This window comes from Coregonus clupeaformis, chromosome 9, assembly GCF_020615455.1.
Source record: "Coregonus clupeaformis isolate EN_2021a chromosome 9, ASM2061545v1, whole genome shotgun sequence".
NCBI lineage: Eukaryota > Metazoa > Chordata > Actinopteri > Salmoniformes > Salmonidae > Coregonus > Coregonus clupeaformis.
In genome coordinates, this window is record NC_059200.1 from 22062194 (window position 1) to 22086481 (window position 24288).

At 44.3% G+C, this 24288-nt stretch overlaps 2 protein-coding genes across 4 annotated transcripts in view; both read right to left on the minus strand.

Moving 5' to 3' along the window:
• Positions 1-24288, minus strand: part of LOC121573460 (rab GTPase-activating protein 1) — a 145384-nt gene that overhangs the window by 51740 nt on the left and 69356 nt on the right. For all 3 annotated transcript variants that reach the window (XM_041885470.1, XM_041885469.1, XM_041885468.1), the window contains one exon: positions 23708-23858. In XM_041885470.1, coding sequence (XP_041741404.1) covers positions 23708-23858 — 151 coding nt within the window. The remainder of the gene's footprint in view (positions 1-23707; positions 23859-24288) is intronic.
• LOC121573462 (probable G-protein coupled receptor 21) lies at positions 4190-7008 on the minus strand. The gene has a single exon (XM_041885480.1). It carries the CDS (start codon positions 5868-5870, stop codon positions 4776-4778), a length of 1095 nt encoding a protein of 364 aa, XP_041741414.1. The 5' UTR covers positions 5871-7008; the 3' UTR covers positions 4190-4775.

A 24288-nucleotide genomic window follows, 5' to 3' on the forward strand; every position in this document is an offset into this window, starting at 1 on the left:
AATTAGCATAAACAAATAAACCGTTCCATTTCCGAAATTGCATTCACGAATGAATGTGACTGTCTTTAGTCTTTGCTTTAATAAAGGCTTTACAAAAAAACGTTGCAACAGACTCTGGTACACATAATTGATTTAGTGTTAAATTGTTCCAAACGGTCAGAAAAATTATTGTAATCTAACAGCACCTGTTTAGTACACATAATATGCACAAAGCGCTTGCTCCTTACCTTCTTTTTCTTGATCTCCAGTATTTTCCACAACTAGTCAAATATATTGACTGACTTCCCCTTTACCTACTGAGCAACCAGTAAACACATGTATGCATCGCATGCATGTGACCAATAGGGCCTGACCTATAGCATATCATAATCAAATCAATAAATTGGTTATAAGAAACTCTGAACACCGTAACACATGCGACAGCAAAATGGATGCAGAGGACGTGACAAATATTTGTCACATCCTATTTGTCATGTCCTCTGCATCCATTTTGCTGTCGTATGTATACAAGGGTTGAGGGAGCAAGGGTTGAGGGAATAGGGAATGTTTTTCCAAACAAATGAGAGATTTCAGTAACAGAACTTTTCAGTCAGAATGTATTTATATATTTTACCCTTATTTTACTAGGTAAGTTGACTGAGAACACATTCTCATTTACAGCAACAACCTGGGGAATAGTTACAAGGGAGAGGAGGGGGGATGAATAAGCCAATTGGAAGCTGGGGATGATTAGGTGGCCATGATGGTACGAGGGCCAGATTGGGAATTTTCCAGGGACAGACCAGGACTAACCCTGCTTAGCTTCAAAGGCAAGCCAGCAGTGGGATGCAGGGTGGTATGCTGCTGGCATGATGTTGCAGCTTCAGCAACATGGACAGTGTGATAAACACTGTTGATGTTCTGTGGTGGTCGCTGCAGCAGGGAGGAGAGAGAGACAATGGGTGCTAGTCACACAGATTTTTTTTTTTTTTACACAGCGCAGCAAGTCTGAGCCCACCCAGGCACAATCAAATCAATTGTGGTCGGACTCCCTCTAGTCATTTGTGTGTCTTAATTATTTAATCAAACAGTGTGCTTAAAGCATCAGACATGTCCAGTGAATATAGTTGATTTGATTAAAACACATAGGATGTGTCTATATATGGAAAAATACACATTTTAAAACCAATCTATTGGTCGAAAGAACAGACGACTCTCGGTCCACCAAGATTTTTTTTTGTCGGGGACTGCCCTATTCAACACACACTCTGTGGTAAATGAAGAAAAGAAACGTTTCTATTGTGTATTCTCCGTCTTCAATAAAACATTGACAAAATGGAGGAACACAATGTATTGCACTGTGCCCTTCGACAGCATGGCCTTGAAGACGTACGTCTCCAAAAGCATTTAGACAACAGTTTGAATTGTCACTTTTCGTATTCAAATCACAATCAAATACATACAGTAAGTAAAACATGCATAAGACTATGTACAGCTTTGAAATATTATAAAATAAATCAATTTTAATAGTCACACCGTAACTACTCAAAGACATAAATTCAGATAGGCCTGCTGTACAGGCAACTCAGAAAAACCCTCGATGGAGCCTTCGCCTGTACCCAGATTACTGGATTCATTGCAGAGGCAGCCTAAGAATCCAGCAGCCCAACTCAATGTCTGTCCATACCTTCATCACTGCAAAATTCCTAACATGAAAACATCCATCAAAAAAAGTAATCACCCTGAATGACGCTTTCTTTTTCTCTCCATCTCTCATTCTGTCTCTTTCTTCTTAAAACATACAAAATCCAATAAATATTCAACTTTGGTCAGCGAGGAAAATAAAGCTACTGTGTCCATTGTCTATTTGCTCCCAAATGTCAGAGTACCAAAGAGAGAAAAGTGACAAGAAGCCAAAACCTGGGAAAAGTCTAATAAACATCAAGTAACATTCATTTAAAAACACTTGTGCACTATATAGGGTGCCATTTGGGACACAGCCTGATCTGGTCTGAACCAGCCTGTTTTATACTGTAGTGTTGTGGCCCCGGCTGAAAAAGGGAAATGTCTTGAAGCATCTGGGTCTGGAGCTGGACATACTGGGGCACTCTGCTTACTGGGGCACTGTTTTACTTCCCACATTACCGTGTGTGTGTGTGTGTGTGTGTGTGTGTGTGTGTCACAATATTACTGCTGCCATTATGTTTATCTTAGGGCTTTCTCTCTGACGCACACCACAGCTGCGATTCCTCTCTTTCTCCCTCTCTTTTCGCCCCTGGCTTTCTCTGTGATGGAATGAGCAGGCTGAGAAGGGTGGAGGGTGGTCGACAGACCGGACGAGACGTTTACGACACCCAGCCAGAGGCAGATGTTCCTCAGCTAACAGCAGCTCACAGCTTTCTAAATACTCACCTTCAACATTCACCGTCATTAACCTTAAGACTGAGAAAGACTGAGACGTGAGGTTGATTTAATGAGCCAAAAAAAATACGCAAGAGCCCCAACGGTATAGCAGCAGATACTCCTAGTCCAGAATAGATCACAGATATGGGGCAAAGCTTTGGAGATTATCAACTATTCTGGAATCACTTTTCTATAATCTTCTGCTTTGACACAACGACCACATTCTCCTCATAAGTGAACCGGAATGTACTGGAATGTAGTTTGATGATAAGGAAGTTTGTCGAAACAAGAGTCATCCAGTCAATGATTACTCTGATCCCTCAGTAGTAAACTAGTTCAATTGGGACTACTAATTCGAGCCCAACCGATATGTTTTTTTAGGATCCGATACCGATTCAGATTTTTGGGGTAACAAAATGTACCGACATATCTGCCGATATACTGTTTTCTCATAAATTGCCATCCAAAAGAGCAATTGTCCAAGAAATACGCTTCAAATGCTGATTTCTTCAATTGTGAAATGAATGACACATCATGGGAATAGCCGCAATTGTTCAGATAAGCATGAGATTCCCTTTCTTCATCCTATTTATTAAATATTGTCTATCGGTGGAATTATCGGGCGATACCGTTAGTGTTAAAAGGCCAACATCGGCTCTACTAATAATCCTGGTGTTTGAACACCTAAACAAAGTCTGTCGTCCTCTCTTTCTCTGCCCATACCTCTGCCTCAGAACAACCCAGATATAAATACATTATGAAGTAGGCCTACTTGCTTCTCTTCAGAGTTTGAGGTTGCTGCACCCTTCAGTGCACAATGTTGTAAATCATCTGTTTCTGTAAAAAGCACAAGGGCAAACATTTAAATAAGTTGTTACTGACACCTCCACTCAGCTAGGCATAAGAAAGCAGCAATCAAGTGTTTCTCAGTTTTTTAAAGGCCCAAAGGATCTGTTTTTATATCATAATATCATTTCTGGGTAACAATTAAGTATCTTACTGTAATAGATTTCCATTAAAATGGGAAATAATAGCTTTTTAGTAAAAAAAACTATTTCTCAAGCAAGAATTTTGCTAGAACTGTCTGGGGAGTGGTCTGAGTGGGGAGGGGAAAACTGAAAACTAGCGGTTATTGGCAGAGAGGTTTGAAACTCTCTTTGTTATTGGTCTATTAACCAATTTACTGCATGGTGATGTCACCATGGAAAGCTGAAACTCCAGACTCCTACAGTGTTAGGTTCATCAGTTGTAGATTAGGATATAAATGCCACAGCCTGCCTGGGGTTCAACCTTGCTATGTTCTCCTTGTCACCCTGCTCCTCCGTACACTCTACTGGCTTCCAGTCGAAGCGCGCATCATCTTCAAGACCCTGGTGCTTGCCTACGGAGCAGCAAGGGGAAATGCCACTCCCCACATTCAGGCTATGCTCAAACCCTCCATCCCAACCTGAGCACTCCATTCCACCACCTCTGTACTCTTGGCTCTCCCATCCCTCAGCCCAGTCAAAGCTCTTCTCTGTCCTGGCACCCCAATGGTGGAACAAGTTTCCCCCTAAAGTCAGGAAAGCCCGTCTTTCAAAAACGTCCGAAACCCTACCTCTTTGAAGAGTATCTTAAATAACTATTAGTGCTTAAAAAAAATAAAAACTAGCACTGACTTTGCTGATAAATACTTTGTTGAGGGAAAATGTACTTGATACGATTGTTATGTGTTGTTGTCTCACCAAGCTATCTTAAGATGAATCCACAAATTGTAATTCGCTCTAGATAAGAGCATCTGCTAAATTACTAAAATGTAAATGTAAAATGTACACCGGTAAAAACTTAATTTTGACTGCACTGGACCTTTAAATAATGTGAGTCCTTTTTTGCATTCAATACATTGAAGTCATGGCAAAAATACAAATTGTTTCACAAACTGATAGGAAGATAGAGTCTCAGAAAAAAACATCCCCCTAAAAGAACATGTGTTCTTACAGTTTGTGTTTTCGGCAAGTACTGTCAGAAGGGAGGTCTTCAATCAACCTCAACTCTCCAACGCTGAAACATCATAGCCATAGCTACGTCATCCATATCAGGAGTCAAAGGTTAGGGTAACTCCACGTCCCTCCTCCTCCAACTCCCACCTCTCCTCCCTGTCCTCCCTCTCGCATGGCTGAGTCTGGGCTGTACTTCCCAAGCGGGTCTCATGCTCTGGAGACGATCCAGTCAGCGGCAGCTGTGGCCAGGGACATAACCCTCCAACAAACCTTCAACTGTCAAGAAACAGCCGCAACATCTGCAGCAACACAACTCCCTGTGAAGCCTGTTCCCTTTAGCTCAGCATCAGTATAGGACATGCTTAGTGCTATAACAACACATCACTCTGGCTCAACACGGGTCTCTGGGAGGTTCTAAACGTGGCATGTGGAGCGTGTGCAGACGGGCCCCTGTCCGTGCCCCGGTGCGGGGCCAAAGGACTTCTTACTGTCCACGCGCTGCACGCAGAACGAACAGAGGCGCTTTAAACCCTTCCGGAAGGCACTGTTGGACAGACTATAGATCAGACAGTTAAAGAAGCTGTTGCTGATAGCCAGCCAGGTGGTGATGAACGAGGCGGCGGGATGACGGTAGATTCTAGCGCTCTCCAGCAGGAAGTACAGGATATAGGGAAGCCAGAGGAGGTAGAAGATGCTGGTGATGCGGAACAGCACCATGGCGTAGCGTTTGTCCGTGCATGCCGGCGCTTGCTGCGGCTGGCCGTCCTGTCCCAGAGAGCCTTCCTGTGGGCCAAAGCGGGCACGGCGCTCACTGATCTCCCTCGTGTGCTGCCGGCAGATCCGGAAGATGTTGACGTAGGTGAAGCAGACCGTCATGGCGGCCGGCGCGTAGAGCAGCGCCACGATGAACGATGTGAAGAGCGGCCTCGTCTCCCACGCCAACGCGCACCATTCCACCACGTCGCCGTGGTAGCCGGGCTTCCCCCAGCCGAAGAAGGAGGGCAGGAAAACAAGGGCGGAGTAGAGCCAGATAAGGAGGATGCATACGCGGATCCGGCACGGTGTCACCAAGGTAGCGTACGACAGCGGCCGCGTTATCGCCATGTAGCGGTCCACGCTAACACACGCCAGTGATGCCATGGAAACGCTCTTCAACACGGAAACCATGTAACCAAACACCTTACAGGTCAGCTCCTCGTCTAGGCCTTTCAGGTGGTGGAGGAGGGACAGGGAGGGGATGAGGCAGCTGACCCCCACCAACAGGTCTGCGTAGGCCATGGTCTGGATGAAGGCACTGGTGGTGTGGTGGTGGAGAAGAGGAGCACAGTGGAACACAAAGATCACCACCAGGTTGCCAGAGATGATGAGAACGGTAAGCAGCAGGATGATGGTTACCTCCAGTAGACAGGTGTTTAAGATCTGGCTGTAGCCCACGTCCAGGAGGCAGAAAGGAGGGCCGCTCAGGTTCAGGAGCTCAAGCTCCAGCAGGTCCAGGGAAGAGTTCATCATCTTGCAGCCTTCTGAAAGCCCCTGGTCTGAAACCAGATCAACTGGCAGAGGGCAGGAGGCTCCAGAAATATCCTTGTCTGGTCTGATCCTAGACTCAGAGACAGGGGGCTTGGCTGGGGCTGGTCAGTAGCTAGTCCTGGTCCTATTCCTGGTCCAAGCTCAGCTGCAGATCAGGCTGGTGGCTGAGAGAGAGTAGCCGTGTACCCTCTGCCATGTCAGCAGCAATGTGAGGACTAGCCCTCGTCTACGACAAGGGTCTGGGAGTCCCCCAGGGCACCCCTCACTGTGCAGACACAGAAGGTTCAATCACACAGACGCACACAGATAGCGGAGGACAAATACTCTGGCAGCCTCTCCTCCTACTCCTCTGGTTCTCTCCTCAGTGTGCCTGCCCTGCAAGAGTAGCAGCGAAAAAATATAAAACTGTCAAACAAGTTTGATCGTCTTGGCTTACAGGAATTCCTGTATGTCTCAAAAAAATGCAGTCACAAGTTATAGAGTCCGATGTTACCAGAGACTTTGTGCCCTCACCAAACACGGAAAGATCAGGCGGATTGAGTCCAAAGAGCCGAAACCACCCAGTAATCTCTTCACAGCAACTTCAGCAGAAATTCTCTTCCACGAAAATCTCAAGCACTCCAGGTCTCCCTCACGCCGGTGAACGGCGAGTATAAATATAAATGAATGAGGATGAAGGAGCAGCCTCAAGGAGGTGATTGGCATTTCAAACAGAGTTCGGGTCTACTCAGAAGGGCAGCAGCGGCGTGTGGAGTGGGAGAACAGGAGGAGCAGGCATACCGATGCAGAGACCCAGCCTCTCTCTCTCCCTCTTCTGTGGAGCTGATTCAGCCTTGTTTCTCTAACTCCCTCTCTCTCTGTTTCTCTCTGCTCCTTCTCTCTCTTCTGTGGAGCGGATTCAGTCCCGTTTCTCTCACGCTCTGCTCTTCCTCTCCACCTCCCTCTCTCTCTCTTTTACTCTCTCTCTCAGGCAGGGCAGAGACACTCCTCCCCCTGGTCTAGCTCCAGCCAGTAAGCAGCCGTGGGTACACAAGTCTCACTCGTCCATCCCATGACTGACTGACTGACTGGCTGGCTGGCTGCACACAGCAATACCCCTGCCTCCACTCCACTATCTAACTCCCACACACACAATCTCCTCTCTAACTCACACACACCACCTCTCTCTCATATACACACACTGTCTTATCTATAAACACCTGGTGCATTATGGTCATACCAGTCTCATGTTAAAAAAGGCCCCTTTCTCCCTATATCTCTTTTTGTTAGACACATTTAGGCTGAATAGACCCAAATTCGTCTTCTAGCAGTTTTGATAGGATATGTTTCTGTCTGCAGCCCTATAGGTTTTGATATTGGATCATTTGTGCACTCCTATAATACCACCGCATATACATAATGTCCTCACTCTCCCTTTCATATACAGAATGTCCTCACTCTCCCTTTCATATACATAATGTCCTCACTCTCCCTTTCATATACATAATGTCCTCACTCCCTCTTTCATATACATAATGTCCTCACTCTCCCTCTTTCATATACATAATGTCCTCACTCTCCCTTTCATATACATAATGTCCTCACTCTCCTTTCATTTCATATACATAATGTCCTATCTCCCTTTCAATACATAATGTCCTCTTCCCTTTCATACATAATGTCCTCACTCTCCTCTTTCATATACATAATGTCCTCCTCTCGTCCTCTCTTTCATATACATAATGTCCTCACTCTCCCTCTTTCATATACATAATGTCCTCACTCTCCCTCTTCATATACATAATGTCCTCACTCTCCCTTTCATATACATAATGTCCTCACTCTCCCTTTCATATACATAATGTCCTCACTCTCCCTCTTTCATATACATAATGTCCTCACTCTCCCTTTCATATACATAATGTCCTCACTCTCCCTTTCATATACATAATGTCCTCACTCTCCCTTTCTCACTCTCCCTCTTCATATACATAATGTCCTCACTCTCCCTTTCATATACATAATGTCCTCACTCTCCCTTTCATATACATAATGTCCTCACTCTCCCTCTTTCAAATACCATGGTTGGAGTTTCAGTTCCAGTTTCATTAAGTTAGCAATAGGCTAACTCTCGCAGATTCACACATTTGCGCATAGTTGAACTGACATCAGTGTGTGTTGTCTGAGCCTTGTGTCCTTGGTCTCACCCAGTTGATGCTAAATCAAATAAATACTCATGTGGTTTTTTAGAACATATCCATATGTACTGTGTAATGTTCTATTAATTCTCTTAGCATCCCATCACAAACTGTATTGTGGGAGATTCTGACTCTACCAAGACAAGAGCAGGGCCCTTCAATGAAGTGTGTGTGTTTGTCGTCTCTCATGCACCTGCTCCTCATTAGGCTGCATCACCAGAAGCTTTTCCATCATTTAGCTTATTCTCTGAGGACCACAGCGTGTCTTCTTCTCTGAGGACCACAGCGTGTCTTCTTCTCTGAGGACCACAGCGTGTCATCTTCTCTGAGGACCACAGCGTGTCATCTTCTCTGAGGACCACAGCGTGTCTTCTTCTCTGAGGACCACAGCGTGTCTGAACAGTAGACACTCATCACAACACAGTCAGTCATGCCTCCCACAGTCTGCACCTTGTCTCACGTTGGTTGAGCACATTCCTCTTCTCTCTAAAGACAACCCTTCCTCACGTAAAAATGATGAATAATGAGGATGAAAGAGTTGTCTTTGGTCAGACTGAGAGAGCACGACTTAGATGTTGCCTACTGGTCTGTCCCACAACGACTGACCGCATTGTCTTTGAGTTTCTCCCCAGACACAACATTGTCAGGACCAGTGTTATGTCTGTCTGTCTCTCCGCCGTCCGTCATGGTCCGGAGGTCTTTGTTAGTTCTGCAGTGTCTCATCAGGCCTCATGGCAGAGAGATGGATGTAGCGTGATGAAGCCCAAAGATACACACACCACCCTGCTGCACCGCCAGAGTCGGACACATAACTCTCCCCTGTGCTCTGCTCTAGACACATTTCCTTGGCTGTCATGCACCTCCTCAGCCTGCCACACCAGGGGCTAAATATAGAGGCTTCTGAAAGGTGGGGAGTCGACAAGACAACACCGGGCTCATCCATTATTAGAGCGAGATGGAGGGGGAGGGATGGGATGGGAGGAAGAGGGAGAGAGAGATGGAGGGGGAGCGACAGGGGGGAGAGATGGGAGGAAGAGAGAGAGAAAGAGAGAGAGAAATAAAGAGAGCGAAAGAAAGAGAGATGAAAAGAGAGAGAGATGAAGAGAGCGAGACGGAGGGGGAGAGATGGGAGGAAGAGAGAGAGAGAGCGAAAGAGTGAGAGAGAGAAATGAAGAGAGGGAGCAAGAAAGAGTGAGAAAGAGGAGTGAGAAAGCGAGAGAGAGAGATGAAGAGAGAGAAAGAGATGGGGAGAGATAGATGAAGAGAGAGAGATATGAAGAGAGAGAGAGAGAGAAGAGAGTTGGAGAGAGAGAGAGAGAGAGAGAGATATGAAGAGAGAGAGATGGGGGGAGAGAGAGAGAGAGAGAGAGATGAAGAGATAGATGAAGAGAAAGAGATGAAGAGGGAGTTGGAGTGTGACAGTCATCTGCTCCTGATGCTCTCCTCTGGCTGGAGCTGGGAGCAGGGAAGCAAGGGATGAAGGAAGAGAGAGAGAGGGAGGGAGGGAGGGATGAAGGAAGAGAGGGAGGGAGCCACAGCTACAAACATGTTTAGCACAGAGCTCTATCCAATTAGTTATTCAAAGCACAACAGGCGACAGGTGACGGACACCGTAGCACACCTGGCTAGCGCTAGCTAGGTTCAGATACAGATGGTACAACCAGCTAGTGAAGTCTACCGGTCTACTCAATGACCCTCACTCAGTTAGCATGTTGTCTAATGCCTATACATAAGCCTAATACATTTAACAATCCACAATAATTAATACATCAGAATTAAATCACGTGCAACTCATTTCAACAGCTAAAAAGCAACCTGCCCAGCTAGGTTGATCCTGAGCACGTTGTAAACAAATCAAAACAGTGACACAGCCGACTTTGACATGATGAACTGGCTTTGTATGATAATAAATCTAACATACAACAGACTTAACGACAACAACATCAAAAGGAAACCAAGTTACACAACCCTCCAGGTAGAAAGCCTCCTGAATTCTTTGAAGAATTTGATCATTGGCTCTGTCAGAATGATGCTTCAGTATAGTGATGGACTCAACGTTCTGTGGTGGGCCTGGGGCAGGCAGGCAGGCAGGCAGGCAGGCAGACACACAGACAGACAGACACACACACACACAGAGAGAAAAAAATAAGAAGGAAAAGGGCGTGTCCTGTGGGCCTGGGGCAGACACAAACACAGACGAACACAGACAGACAGACCGACCAATAGGAGAGTCTGAGAGAACAGGCCAGGTCATTGTGGGAGCGTTTGTTTTCACTAACAGCGTGGGGTGAGGTGGCGTGCGTGGGGCCAGGGCCTCAGCAGCAGCCCTGTGTCTGACCTCTATGGTGTCTGACCTCTATGGTCTCTGTTTATGGACAGAAGGACTGGGGCACATCTGGAGGCAGTATGGATATATGGGCTGGGAGGGGTGTGTGTGGGTGGGGGGAGGGGGGGGCTGTGTGTGGTAGTGGGGTGAATGGGTGCGTGTGTGTTCAGCCACCGCCCCCCGACCAGGACCCAACCAACTGCCATCCAACCAGCACCCGGCCACAGAACAAGTAGTGGGCTTGTAAAGAGAGAGAACGCCCACTATTAGAACCCCTCCCCAGTCCACCGTAACCAAATAACACAGCAGACAAGCATGTGGACAGCACCAGACACCAACAGGATGAGGAGGTGGAAGAGGAGGTGGAAGAGGCAGTGGAGGAAGGAGGAGGAAGAGGAGGAGGAGGAGGAGGTAGAAGAGCAGGTGGTGGAGGAGGAGGAGGGGAGGAAGAGGTGCCAGCCACAGGTTAAGACATGGCCTCTGTTTGGTCTGAAAAACAGTGAATGTACCATAAAACATAGAACACAAAGAATCTCTGTGGAAATACCCTCTGGTTCAGGACAGGTTCAGCCATCCTGTACTACGGTAGCACCATGAGAGAACATCCGGTTTCTGTCATGGAGGATCTCATGTTATCAAGGCCCAAATCTGGGAAGCTGGCGAGGAGGAAGTGGGAAAGGATGGTGATAAAGCTGATTGGGGAAATTACTGTAGGGGATAGCCATTAGTGTACTGCCAAACACAGTGTACATTGTTAGACTTCATGGAAATTGTGATGCTGATTCACTGGCGGTCGGCGCCGTTTAAGATGGGGGAGGACAATCATTTTTTTAATGAGCATGGCCTTATTTCTATTCCAGCATATTGGATGACTGTTATTCATATTCCATTCACCACATCGATAGGTTTAGATGTTACATGATACTCTAATTTTCCCTATACCCATCATAAGATTTCTACAACCTAGCCTATGAATGAAAGTTTACAACGTAGATTCACAGGTCGAGAGAAATTTGAGTAATAAAGGTGACAGACATTGACACATTCAATACCGCCTTGCACACACACGCTTGCCTGCATCTAGCTGATCTAGGGTTTAATCATTAGTCCAACAGTCGCAAGCAAGAGTTTCTATTGGACAAATTCAGATATGTTTATCCCTGTTTCGTTCCATTTGCTTCCATTTAAGAAACGTTTTTCAACATAATGAATACACCACTGATCACAAACACAGTTCACTTTCATAGCAGCCACATACAAACAGCATGATCCCTTTGATCGTTGTATAATTACTTCTTGCATCTACGCGCTCTCCACCTCTCACCTTTTCCCTTCACTTGTGGACTTCAGTGCACAACACATCAGCTGTCTGTGACCAGGTGAAAAAACCTTAATATCATGACTGCTAACCGCTACACACAGCCTACATCATTGTCAACATATTGACGTCATAGTCAACATAGCTACTGGAACTAACGCGTTAGTAAATCCGCTACAATCATGCAGTACAGTGTACAGTCAGCAGCAAGCAGTTTAGCAATTACACCGGCGGACCCCGGTGGTAATACATTAATCAAACCAAAAGCTTACCTTGACTAGGAGAGTTCCAGCGTTGGATATCCATAGCCAGCTAGCTAACATACCATCCCTCTCTGTTTGAGTAGGCTAAACTAGCTCGCTGCATTCGCTAGCTAAGTAAGTGGGGAAAAAATCTACTAAATCTCTCTCTCTCCTCCTCCATTTTTGAAAAAATGAATCTGTTCAAAACTGTTCAACTATTGTCTTTCATTCTTTGAGTCGACTACATTTCATGCACTGCAGTGCTAGCTAGCTGTAGGGTGGACAACATGTCAGTTCATGCGGCAAGAGCTCTGATCGGTTGGAGGACGTCCTCCGGAAGTTGCCATAATTACTGTGTAAGTTTATGGAAGGGGTGAGAACCACGAGCCTCCTAGGTTTTGTATTGAAGTCAATGTACCCAGAGGAGGACGGAAACTAGCTGTGCTCCGGCTACACCGTGAGTGCTGTTGAGGCTACTGTAGACCTTCATTGCAAAACAGTGTGTTTTAATCAATTATTTGGTGACGTGAATATATTTAGTATAGTTTTATTTAAAAAGGATAACTTTTTAAATGTTTCACTATTTCTATTTTTAAGAAATTCACTGAGGAGGATGGTCCTCCCCTTCCTCCTCTGAGGAACCTCCACTGTGCTGATTCCAAAAGGGCAAATCCAATCCATTTTCCCCCTTTCAGTATTTGGAGATGGGAAACCAAACTCAACTCAGATTAGAGCAGCACTGGCTCAAGGGCTCAATGGCCAATGTATGCAATGTATGTGCTGTTGGACTACTAAATGCAACGTAAATTGCATTGGTATATGTACAGTCGTGGTCAAAAGTTTTGAGAATGACACAAATATTAATTTTCACAAAGTCTGCTGCCTCAGTTTTTATGATGGCAATTTGCATATACTCCAGAATGTTATGAAGAGTGATCATATGAATTGCAATTAATTGCAAAGTCCCTCTTTGCCATGAAAATGAACTTAATCCCCCAAAAAAACATTTCCACTGCATTTCAGCCCTGCCACAAAAGGACCAGCTGACATCATGTCAGTGATTCTCTCGTTAACACAGGTGAGAGTGTTGACGAGGACAAGGCTGTTGATCACTCTGTCATGCTGAGTTGAGTTAGAATAACAGACTGGAAGCTTTAAAAGGAGGGTGGTGCTTGAAATCATTGTTCTTCCTCTGTTAACCATGGTTACCTGCAAGGAAACACGTGCTGTCATCATTGCTTTGCACAAAAAGGGATTCACAGACAAGGATATTGCTGCTAGTAAGATTGCACCTAAATCAACCATTTATCGGATCATCAAGAACTTCAAGGAGAGAGGTTCAAATGTTGTGAAGAAGGATTCAGGGCGCCCAAGAAAGTCCAGCAAGCGCCAGGACCATCTCCTAAAGTTGATTAAGCTGCTGGATCGGGGCACCACCAGTGCAGAGCTTGCTCAGGAATGGCAGCAGGCAGGTGTGAGTGCATCTGCACGCACAGTGAGGCGAATACTTTTGGAGGATGGCCTGGTGTCAAGAAGGGCAGCGAGGAAGCCACTTATCTCCAGGAAAAACATCAGGGACAGACTGATATTCTGCAAAAGGTACAGGGATTGGACTGCTGAGGACTGGGGTAAAGTCATTTTCTCTGATGAATCCCGTTTCCGATTGTTTGGGGCATCCGGAAAAAAGCTTGTCCGGAGAAGACAAGGTGAGCGCTACCATCAGTCCTGTGTCATGCCAACAGTAAAGCATCCTGAGACCATTCATGTGTGGGGTTGCTTCTCAGCCAAGGGAGTGGGCTCACTTACAATTTTGCCTAAGAACACAGCCATGAATAAAGAATGGTACCAACACATCCTCCGAGAGCAACTTCTCCCAACCATCCAAGAACAGTTTGGTGACGACCAATGCCTTTTCCAGCATGATGGAGCACCTTGCCATAAACCAAAAGTGATAACTAAGTGGCCCGGGGAACAAAACATCGAAATTTTGGGTCCATGGCCAGGAAACTCCCCAGACCTTAATCCCATTAAGAACTTGTGGTCAATCCTCAAGAGGTGGGTGGACAAACAAAAACCCACAAATTCTGACAAACTCCAAGCATTGATTATGCAAGAATGGGCTGCCATCAGTCAGGATGTGGCCCGAAGTTAATTGACAGCATGCCAGGGCGGATTGCAGAGGTCTTGAAAAAGAAGGGTCAACACTGCAAATATTGACTCTTTGCATAAACTTAATGTAATTGTCAATAAAAGCCTTTGACACTTATGGAATGCTTGTAATTATACTTCAGTATACCATAGTAACATCTGACAAAAATATCTAAAAACACTGAAGCAGCAAACTTTGTGAAGACCAATACTTGTGTCATTCTCAAAACTTTTGACCACGACTGTACATATCTATTCAGTGCAGTTGGGGCAGCGGTCAGTTGTGAGTGAATGTATTAATGTCCTCTATGTTTTTAGTGTACAATATGCAGTATGATGGACTGAGAATGTATGCGTATGTGATCATTTTAATGTAAGGTGATGCCAAAGAAAAATGTCCACCCTGGATGGACAATAACGTATTTTTTGATTCTATTCTATCCAAAATGGCATCCTAATCCCAATGTAGTGAACTATTTTTGACCAGGGCCCCATAGGGTTCTGGTTAAAAGTAGGGAACTATGTAGGTAATCTGGTGCCATTTGGGGTGCATACACCAACTCCATGCAGGCTGCAGTTAGTGTATCATAACTGAAACCCAGTGTTATTTAAAACCATACCTCTGTGGATAGTCCTCAGGATTACCTGAAAAGGCGAAATAATATTTTGCACCCACAATGTATTATAATTTAAACCCAGGAATAGGCTATTTAGATTTCAAGTTATGTGGAGGTACTACATACTTTGTTAGGATTAGCTGGAAAGATGTATCTCTTCTGTACCCACAATGATTCCTTACTTGACTTTTTAGGACCACGTGGTAACGTGGCTGAAACCTGAAATAGAATGTGGGTCAGATACGGTGGTATTTCCTGTTGCCAATGCCATTGAATCAAGTACAATGGTGGAATGCAGAGAGAAGGACAGAATAATTGTTGTTAAACTGTGGTGATATTTAGATTTAAGACACAACCCACCACAAAAGTTCACATAAGGTTAGGCTATTAGATCTCTGTAGATTCACTTTGCCAGTCAGGGTGACTGTCCAGAGAGTCTACTATAAACCCAATGTAGAGCATTGTGTATTCAAGGACTGACATTTTGTGAACAGCAATGTGCAAGACAAATTACTCTCCACAAGTAGGTTGATTTCAATGCATCTGATGGGGCTTTGTATAAACACCATAAGGATTCAATTCATGGTTGTGAACTGGTAAAGCCTTCACATGTATAACAATTCCAAATGATTCAACCATACAAAAGTTGACTTTCAGAGGGATATACTACAAAGCAGGATCAATGAGTTAGCCAGCTAACTTGCCTAAATATTCTGAAATAACTTTTTATTTTATTTTTTAAATAAGTTTGAAATGGACATGGTCTAATTGACTCAACAAACCCACAAATAATTCGTATCTGTTAGGCGAAATACCACAGCGTGTAATCCCAGCAGCAAGATTTGTGACATGCTGCCATAAGAAAAGGTCAACCAGTGGGTCAGAAACACCTATTTAAATGAACCTATATTTATCTGCCTATTTATTCCCCCCGTCATTTATACATTCTACTGTCACATTGTCTATACATTGTCACAACACTACATAAAGTACAGCTTATGTAAAATTTTAAACCGCTAATATCCATTTTTTTTCTCTTTTTTTTCGTTATTTAACTTTTTGTGTGTGTAATGTTTACTGTTAATGTCTGATTGTTGTTTTGTTTAATTCACTGTTGGTTTTAGTGGTTGTTGTTTAGTTTTTTCACTTGCTTTGGCAATGTAAACACGTTTCCCAAGCCAATAAAGCCCCTATAATATTTTATTGAACTGAGAGAGAGAGAGAGAGAGAGAGAGAGAGAGAGAGAGAGAGAGAGAGAGAGAGAGAGAGAGAGAGAGAGAGAGAGAGAGAGAGAGAGAAAGAGTGAATGAGAGCAAGAGACAGAGAGAGCAAGTGAATGAGAGTGTGAATGGAAGTGAGAGAGAAAGAGAGAGAGGGGGAGAATTGAGGAGAGTACAGGCTGTACGTACAGGGACACACACATTGATGTTATGTCCCATTACAAACAGTACAAAGACTTGCAATCAGTGCAAAGAAAGGCCACATAAAGATAAGGGTTCTCATTTAGCTACTGTATAGCATGGTTTTAGTCACTCAGTAGTCACTAGGCTAATACCCCCCAAAATCAAATCCTTGTGGATTCATGCATTAACAACCTTAAACAAATCATACATGTGGATTCAAAGTATTACTCTAGTATATCTATGCTGAGAATAAAGTTGATTCTAAAATAAAGTAGTGTCCTTAATATGTTACCACCAGGCACTTAGGAGTGGGGAACTCCACACATTCACATTCCAAGGCCATAATAAAATAAAACAATTGTTTTGTTTATGAAAAAAAAAGTTGTGTTTATGATTCCAACGTGATGATTCCTCTCCTCTTGTCAGTGAGTAGTGTAGTGACCTGGTTGGATCTGAGAACGTCTCGTGTCTCCTGTCTGGAGTCATCAGGTACAAGCAGTTCTACTTAGAGGAGGCTAAATAAAGCAGCAATCGTCTCAGCACTCTGTCTCTGTGTGTGTGTGTGTGTGTGTGTGTGTGTGTGTGTGTGTGTGTGTGTGCGCATGTGTGCGTGTGGCGTTCTCCACAAACCTCCAAAGTCTGACAGAAAATACCACTATCTAGAGCTACCACCCCGGTGAAGTGGTCTACTCTCTCTCATCCAGATCGATATCACTCCATCACCATCTTAGCATTACCACAGACAGCAGGGCTAGTGATGTCTTACGACTTAAGACAACACAGACCCACGCGCGCACACACACACACGTCCTGCAACGGCATGTGATGAAGATCATTTGGACAAACCCCAGGAGATAAGGACAGAGACAGGAACAGGGGTACAGGCGAGGGCGATGGGGTTGCCACCTGGAACCCTGGAGTGGGCACCGCAGGATGTTGACTTTACATAATGGCAGTTGACGTGACTGAGGCCAGGAAAACCACTGCCCCACACCATGTCAACAAACAAACAAACAAACAAACAGGGCTTTACACAATATCTGTGTGGTCAACAAAATATCTGCAGACACCGTATGGGATGCTTACTTAGCATATTGTTGTTGTACTGTAGACTTAAGCCGGGCCCTGATTTAGGCCTTCACTGACGCTCGTTTAATGTGAGCGGGTCAGAGGCGCAATCTGAGGGCTACCGATCCCATCTTTGAGCAGTCCCAGACGTCCCGATATTTTCAAACAGGTTTGATTTTATCGGCACAAAATCTGCAATGCTCTTGTAGTGTAGAACGGTGATCGGCAATAGCCAATGAGAGCTGTCCAGAGAAGAAGCCAGTGAGGTGATGACGTTGTATCGCATCACCCAGGATGTGTAGACTCTCCAGCTGGCACCATGACTACTACTAGTATGCGTTTGTACTTGCCTTTAACCAAAGCCAAAAACTGTCAAATCGTTACAGCTCTGAAGTTCACAAGCAATGTTATTCCATTTAAAACTTTGGCTAGATACATTGCCTTCGGAAAGTATTCAGACCCCTTCACTTTTTCAGGCTTATTCTAAAATTGATTAAATAAATGTTTTTCCTCAATCTACACACAATATCCCATAATGACAAAGCGAAAACAGATTAGACATTTTTGCAAATGTATATAAAATCAAAAAGAGAAATACCTTATTTACATAAGTATTCAGACCCTTTGCTAAGAGACTCAAAATTGAGCTCAGGTGCAGCCTGTTTCCATTGATCATCCTTGAGATGTTTCCACAACTCGATTAGACTCCACCTGTGGTAATTTCAATTGATTGAACATGATTTGGAAAGGCACACACCTGTCTATATAAGGTCCCACAGTTGACAGCGCATGTCAGAGCAAAAACCAAGCCATGAGGTCGAAGGAATTATCCGTAGAGCTTCGAGTCAGGATTGTGTCGAGGCACAGATCTGGGGAAGGGTACCAAAAAATGTCTGCAGCATTTTAGGTCCTAAGAACACAGTGGCCTCCATCATTCTTAAATGGAAGAAGTTTGGAACCACCAAGACTCTTCCTAGAGCTGGCCACCTGGCCAAACTGAGCAATCGGGGGAGAAGGGCCTTGGTCAGGGAGGTGACCAAGAACCCGATGGTCACTCTGATAGAGCTCCAGAGTTCCTCTGTGGAGATGGAAGAACCTTCCAGAAGGACAACCTTCTCTGCAGCACTCCACCAATCAGGCCTTTGTAGTAAAGTGGCCAGACGGAAGCCACTCCTCAGTAAAAGGCACATGACAGCCCGCTTGGAGTTTGCCAAAAGGCATCTAAAGACTCTCAGACCATGGGAAACAAGATTCTCTGGTCTGATGAAACCAAGATTGAACTCTTTGGCCTGAATGCCAAGCGTCACATCTGGAGGAAACCTGGCACTATCCCTACGGTGAAGCATGGTGGTGGCAGCATCATGCTGTGGGGATGTTTTTCAGCGGCATGGACTGGGAGACTAGTCAGGATCGAGGGAAAGATGAACGGAGCAAAGTACAGAGAAACACTTGATGAAAACCTGCTCCAGAGTGCTCAGGACCTCAGACTGGGTGAAGGTTAACCTTCCAACAGGACAACAACCCTAAGCACACAGCCAAGACAATGCAGGAGTGGCTTCGGGACAAGTCTCTGAATGTCAGAGCCCAGACAGAGCCCAGACAGCCAGAGCCTGTACAGCAGCGCTCCCATCCAACCTGACAGAACTTGAAAGGATCTGCAGAGAAGAATGGGAGAAACTTCCCAAATACAGGTGTGCCAAGATTGTAGCATCAAAGCCAAGAAGACTGTAGGCTGTAATCGCTGCCAAAGGTGCTTCAACAAAGTACTGGTCTGAATACTTATGTAAATGTCATATCAGTTTTTTATTTTTAATACATTTGCAAACATTTCTAAAAACCTGTTTTTGCTTTGTCATTTTGGGGTATTGTGTGTAGATTGATGAGGGGAACAAACTTTGACACTTTGATACAGTACATGAGGACAGAATGTTAAATGTGAGGAGAGTTGACAAACGTTTTAGCATTACCATCCATCACCCCTAGCAGGGCCACACACACACACACACACACACACACACACACACACACACACACACACACACACACACACACACACACACACACACACAGTACTTAGCCCAGAACCTCCTACCACAGTGTGAGTAAAGACCTTGCAGCACACCGCAGCCAAGCACCACCCACCGCAAACTCCTAACGAGGGGCTGACCAGCAGTCACATAACATAGAAATTACATTAACAAGAAATAGGACATTGACGAATTAGGGAGAAGGAAGGACATAATGACTTTAAGATTGTCACAGAGAGAGATACTGTACGTAAGTGAGCCTTCATCTTCCACTTTGATGATTTAAGAGAGGCCTTTACCTCAGATTCCTTCATCTGCCTGTGTGTGCAATGCAAGGACACAAAATGGCGGATCATCTCTATGGTTAACAGGTGGTCTACTGGCAATCATTCAATCAATCATTCAATCAATCAATCATTCAAACAAATTGATGTACGGCATAAAGCCCTTTTTTACATCAGCAGTCACAAAAGGACTTTACAGTAACTCGGCAACGACCCCAATCCAAACTAGTGCATTGCTAAACAACCAAGTGAAATAACACACAGATGACAGGAATGGAGCAATGACAACGAGCATCAGCAGTTATACAACATTATCATTATTCAATTTGAACAAAAGCTATATTCCACCAATATTGCATAAAATGAATATTAAGCTATCAAGCTAGTGATAGAGTCACATGACTTTGATGATTTAGAGCTGGTCCTACAATCTTGTAAAACAAAATCTGTCCACACACACCCCATAGTTGTGAAGAGGGCACGACAATGCCTCTTCCCTCAGGAGGCTGAAAAGATTTGGCATAGCCCTCAGATCCTCAAAAAGCTCTACATCTGCACCATTGAGAGCATCTTGACTGGCTGCATCACCTCTTGGTATGGCAACTGCAAGGCACCCGACCGCAAGGCAGTACAGAGGGTGGTGAGTACTAGGGTTGGGCGCTATCCAGATTTTCATACCGTCATACCGTTTCTGTAACATACCGGGGTATACGGTATTACCGAACATGCACACAAGGGGCGCTATTTTTATAAAACAATTTAGACAACAAGGATCCAAGAGGGGATTGAATGTCTCTGCTGCAACCAAGAAGCTTGACTTTGACATCTAACCACTTAGCTAGCAAGTTAGCAAACCAAATGCATAGCTGGAGCCCTACGCTGGATATAATTTATTTGACCCATCTTAGATTTCTTCTAGTTATACTTAACTCATAGTTATAAGCAGTGGCGTAGCACGCCCCCCCCCCCACCCCCACAGAAAAAAATCAAAATACATTTTTTAAAACGGTATTGAATTATTTACGGTATATTGCCCAAGCCTCGTGAGTACGGCCCAGTACATCACTGGGGCCGAGCTCCCTGCCATCCAGGACCTCTATAAAAGGCGTTGTCAAAGGAATGCCCAACATTGTTTTTAAGACTCCAGCCACCCAAGCCATAGAGTGTTCTCTCTGCTACTACACAGAGGGGGTACCAGTGCACCAAGTCTGGCACCAACAGGACCCTGAACAGCTTCTACCCCCAAGCCATAAATAGCTGCTAAATAGCTAACCAAATGGCTACCCGGACTACCTGCATTGACCCTTTTTTTGCACTAACTCTCCTGTACTGACTTTACCCACACACTCACAAATACTTAAGCTGACACCCCAACACACACAGACACCCTATATATGCCCACACACACATAACACGCGCAAACATGCATACTGAAGCCAAACACACACTCACGCTGCTGCTACCGTCTATTACCTATCCTGTTGCCTAGTCACGTTACCCCTACCTATATGGAAAAAAGTATTTGATCCCCTGCTGATTTTGTACGTTTGCCCACTGACAAAGACATGATCAGTCTATAATTGTAATCTGTTCAAATAAACCTACCATTAAAATTATAGCCTGATCATTTCTTTGTCAGTGGGCAAACGTACAAAATCAGCAGGGGATCAAATACTTTTTCCCCTCACTGTAGCTACCTCAATGACCTTGTATAGCCTTGTTATTGTTATTCGTTATTCACTGTGCATTTATTCCTTGTGTCACAATTTGTATCTTTAACTCTGCATTGTTGGAAAAGGACCCGTCAGTAAGCATTTCACTGTTAGTCTAAACCTGTTGTTTACGACGCACATGACAAATACAATTTGATTTGATTTGATGAAATTGCATTTGTGGAAAAATTCATAACTGGTGGAAAATCTCAAGACCGCTTCAATAAATAAGACATTCTGAGAAATCATTGACAAAAAGTTATAATCTAATGAAGCAGTAGTTGGAACAAGATTAAGGGGGCTGTGGCTTTCGTAGGATGCCGGGACATACAACATTAACGAACAGGTCGGACCAAGTATGTGGGTGCCGTAGCACGTCGCAACCCACAAAGCTGAGCTTCCCTGTGTTTGATGTGATGTGACGTTGTGGAAAAGCAGCCTTTGATTCCCATCTCAGGCCTCCTGCCCCGCCTCCCCTCTCACAAAACCATCTCAACATTGGTAACAGACTATGACACTCATACACACACATGCACGCCCATGTGAGCGCACAAACACACACTCTCTCCACTCTGACCATTTAGACATAAACAGCTTCTCTGAAACAAAACCAAGTACTGTTGGTGACATTCTCCTCTCCACCCAGGAGATTCCAGTTTCACCACCCAGCACCTGGGACAGGCGTATCAAGGCCTCCGATCTACAGACCCACTTTCCCAACACTGGGGGAACATATCCAATTACACTCTGGACACAAGTTACAATAATAATGTAAAAAATGTAAATAAACAGTTTCACATCGAAGGTTTCCCCCTGAGTCATCCACAGTTAGTCAGTTAAATAATGGGGTAGAAATCACACCGCCACTCACACTGTGAGTGTTTGAGAACGACAAAGTTGCATGGCAGTCAGACTGCGCAGAATCACTGACCTACAAGTCACCAGGTTTGCATTCCAAATAACTTATCATGTGATCAAGAGGGATTCTGTCCTCACCTTGCTCCAACTGATCTACTCAAACAATCAGTAAGCTATGCCATTTACACTATGACCCTGACCTCAGGTTAGATAAGGTTAGGTACGAGGTCAAGGTTCAAGGGTCAGTTTAATACAATACGCCAAAAACAAGATAGATTTATCAATAATGGCTATTGATGCCGAAAAGGCTTTCGACCGTCTTGAATTGCCTTTTCTATTCAAAACTTTAAAAGCTTTCAACATTCCAGCTGAAATAATAAATATTATATAAATGTCTTAAGGCAAAAATATACACAAATAATACATTATCTGATGAAATTGCTTTAGAAAGGGGTACCAGACAGGGATGTCCTCTCTCCCCCTCCTGTTTGCACTGGCAATTGAACCGCTTGCAGAAAGAATTAGTCAGGACACAAACATAACAGGTATCAGTATTGGTAAACATGAATATAAACTAAACTTATTTGCAGACGATCTCCTGATATACCTGACCAATACTGAAAACTCAATGCCCCCCGTGCTAAAAACATTTTCAGAATACTCTAAAATCTCAAGATATAAAATGAACGTGGAAGAAAATACGAAATAATGGCAATAGGAAAAATAAAAAGAATAACTCCTGATCTACAGCAGTCCTTTATGTAGACCACAAAATATATCAAATACTTATGATGCTTAACAAGTGACAACAAACAACAAATATATAAAGATACCTTTACCCCATTACTCAACAATATCAAAGTAGACCTAATTAAATGGAACAATCTTCCCATAAATCTAACAGGTAAAATAAACCTCTTCAGAATGGCATGGCCCCCAAAGGTTTTATACTTATTTTAGGTAATACCAATTACCCCACCGAAGACATTCTTTAAAAAAGTATACTCTGTCATAATAGACTTTATATGGGCAAATAAAAAACTCATAGAATTAAAAAGGAACGTTTTACATCTTCCTAATAAAGTCTGAGGGTGGTTTTAACCTTCCAGGACTTGGAATTGTATCAACTCGCCACCCAAGCCTTTTACTTGCGACATATATAGTTAAATGCACTAAAGACGAACAATGGGTACATATTGAAGATGCGCATGCTCATCCACAATCTTTTCACAGCTAAGAACATTATAACAACATGGAAGAAAATTAAAAGTATTCTACAAAAACCAATATCACTCCCTGAAAACACAACCCCTTGGCTAGTAAGTAGCCTTGCACGAGCATTAGCTTGTGCGAGTCGGAACTGCTCATAGGGCAGGAGCCTATCTCCTCTTTCTGTAGCGTGAGGCAGCTTGATGTACACCCCCTGGACAGGACGCTAGTCTATTGCAGGGCCTTAGCCCCAATCGAACTCCTTAATGCTGAATGCCAAGCAGAGACGCATCAATCCTTGGATAGCTTTTCAGAATTCACCTATAAATTGGCCCACATGGAAAACTAAAGGCATAGAAACCGTAAATGACTTGGTAACAGGAAATACATTTATTTCCATGAAGGTTCAAGGGTCAGGTGTCAGGCCTACCTTAGTGATGAGGGTGCGGTACTCATCCACCTGGTGGTCGTTGTTATGGCAACCGGCCAGGAGCTGCCACACCTCTCCCCTGAGAGCCTCTGGGACCCCGCTACGCACCAAAGCTGGGAGCTGCTTGGGACGCACAGACAGATTCAGATGCCTGGGGACAGAGGGTGGGAAGCCATGATGTAACCAACCATTATGTAAACACTAATGCTATCAAATCACACTTTATTGGTCACGTACACAGATGAAAAGGAGTGAACACACCATTGCGTATACCCACCACTACGTCCCTGATGATAATGGTATGATTTAATGTAATCAATGGAGGTGAAAGGAGCCACTACATATCCAGCCATGTCAGAAACAACTCATATATCACCGTTCCAGGCCAGCAGGCCATTCATTCCATCTTATCAGCTCTGATGTACACTGGGAGGAGGGGCCACTGACTGCATTAAGGGCTGCCATGGGTAAACAATGTGGGCATTCCAGGTGGCTCTATTTGCTGTCGCACTGCAAATCTCAGAAGATATATCTGCAGTATATCCTATTAGTCTCATATGACAGACTGTACGCTGTACATG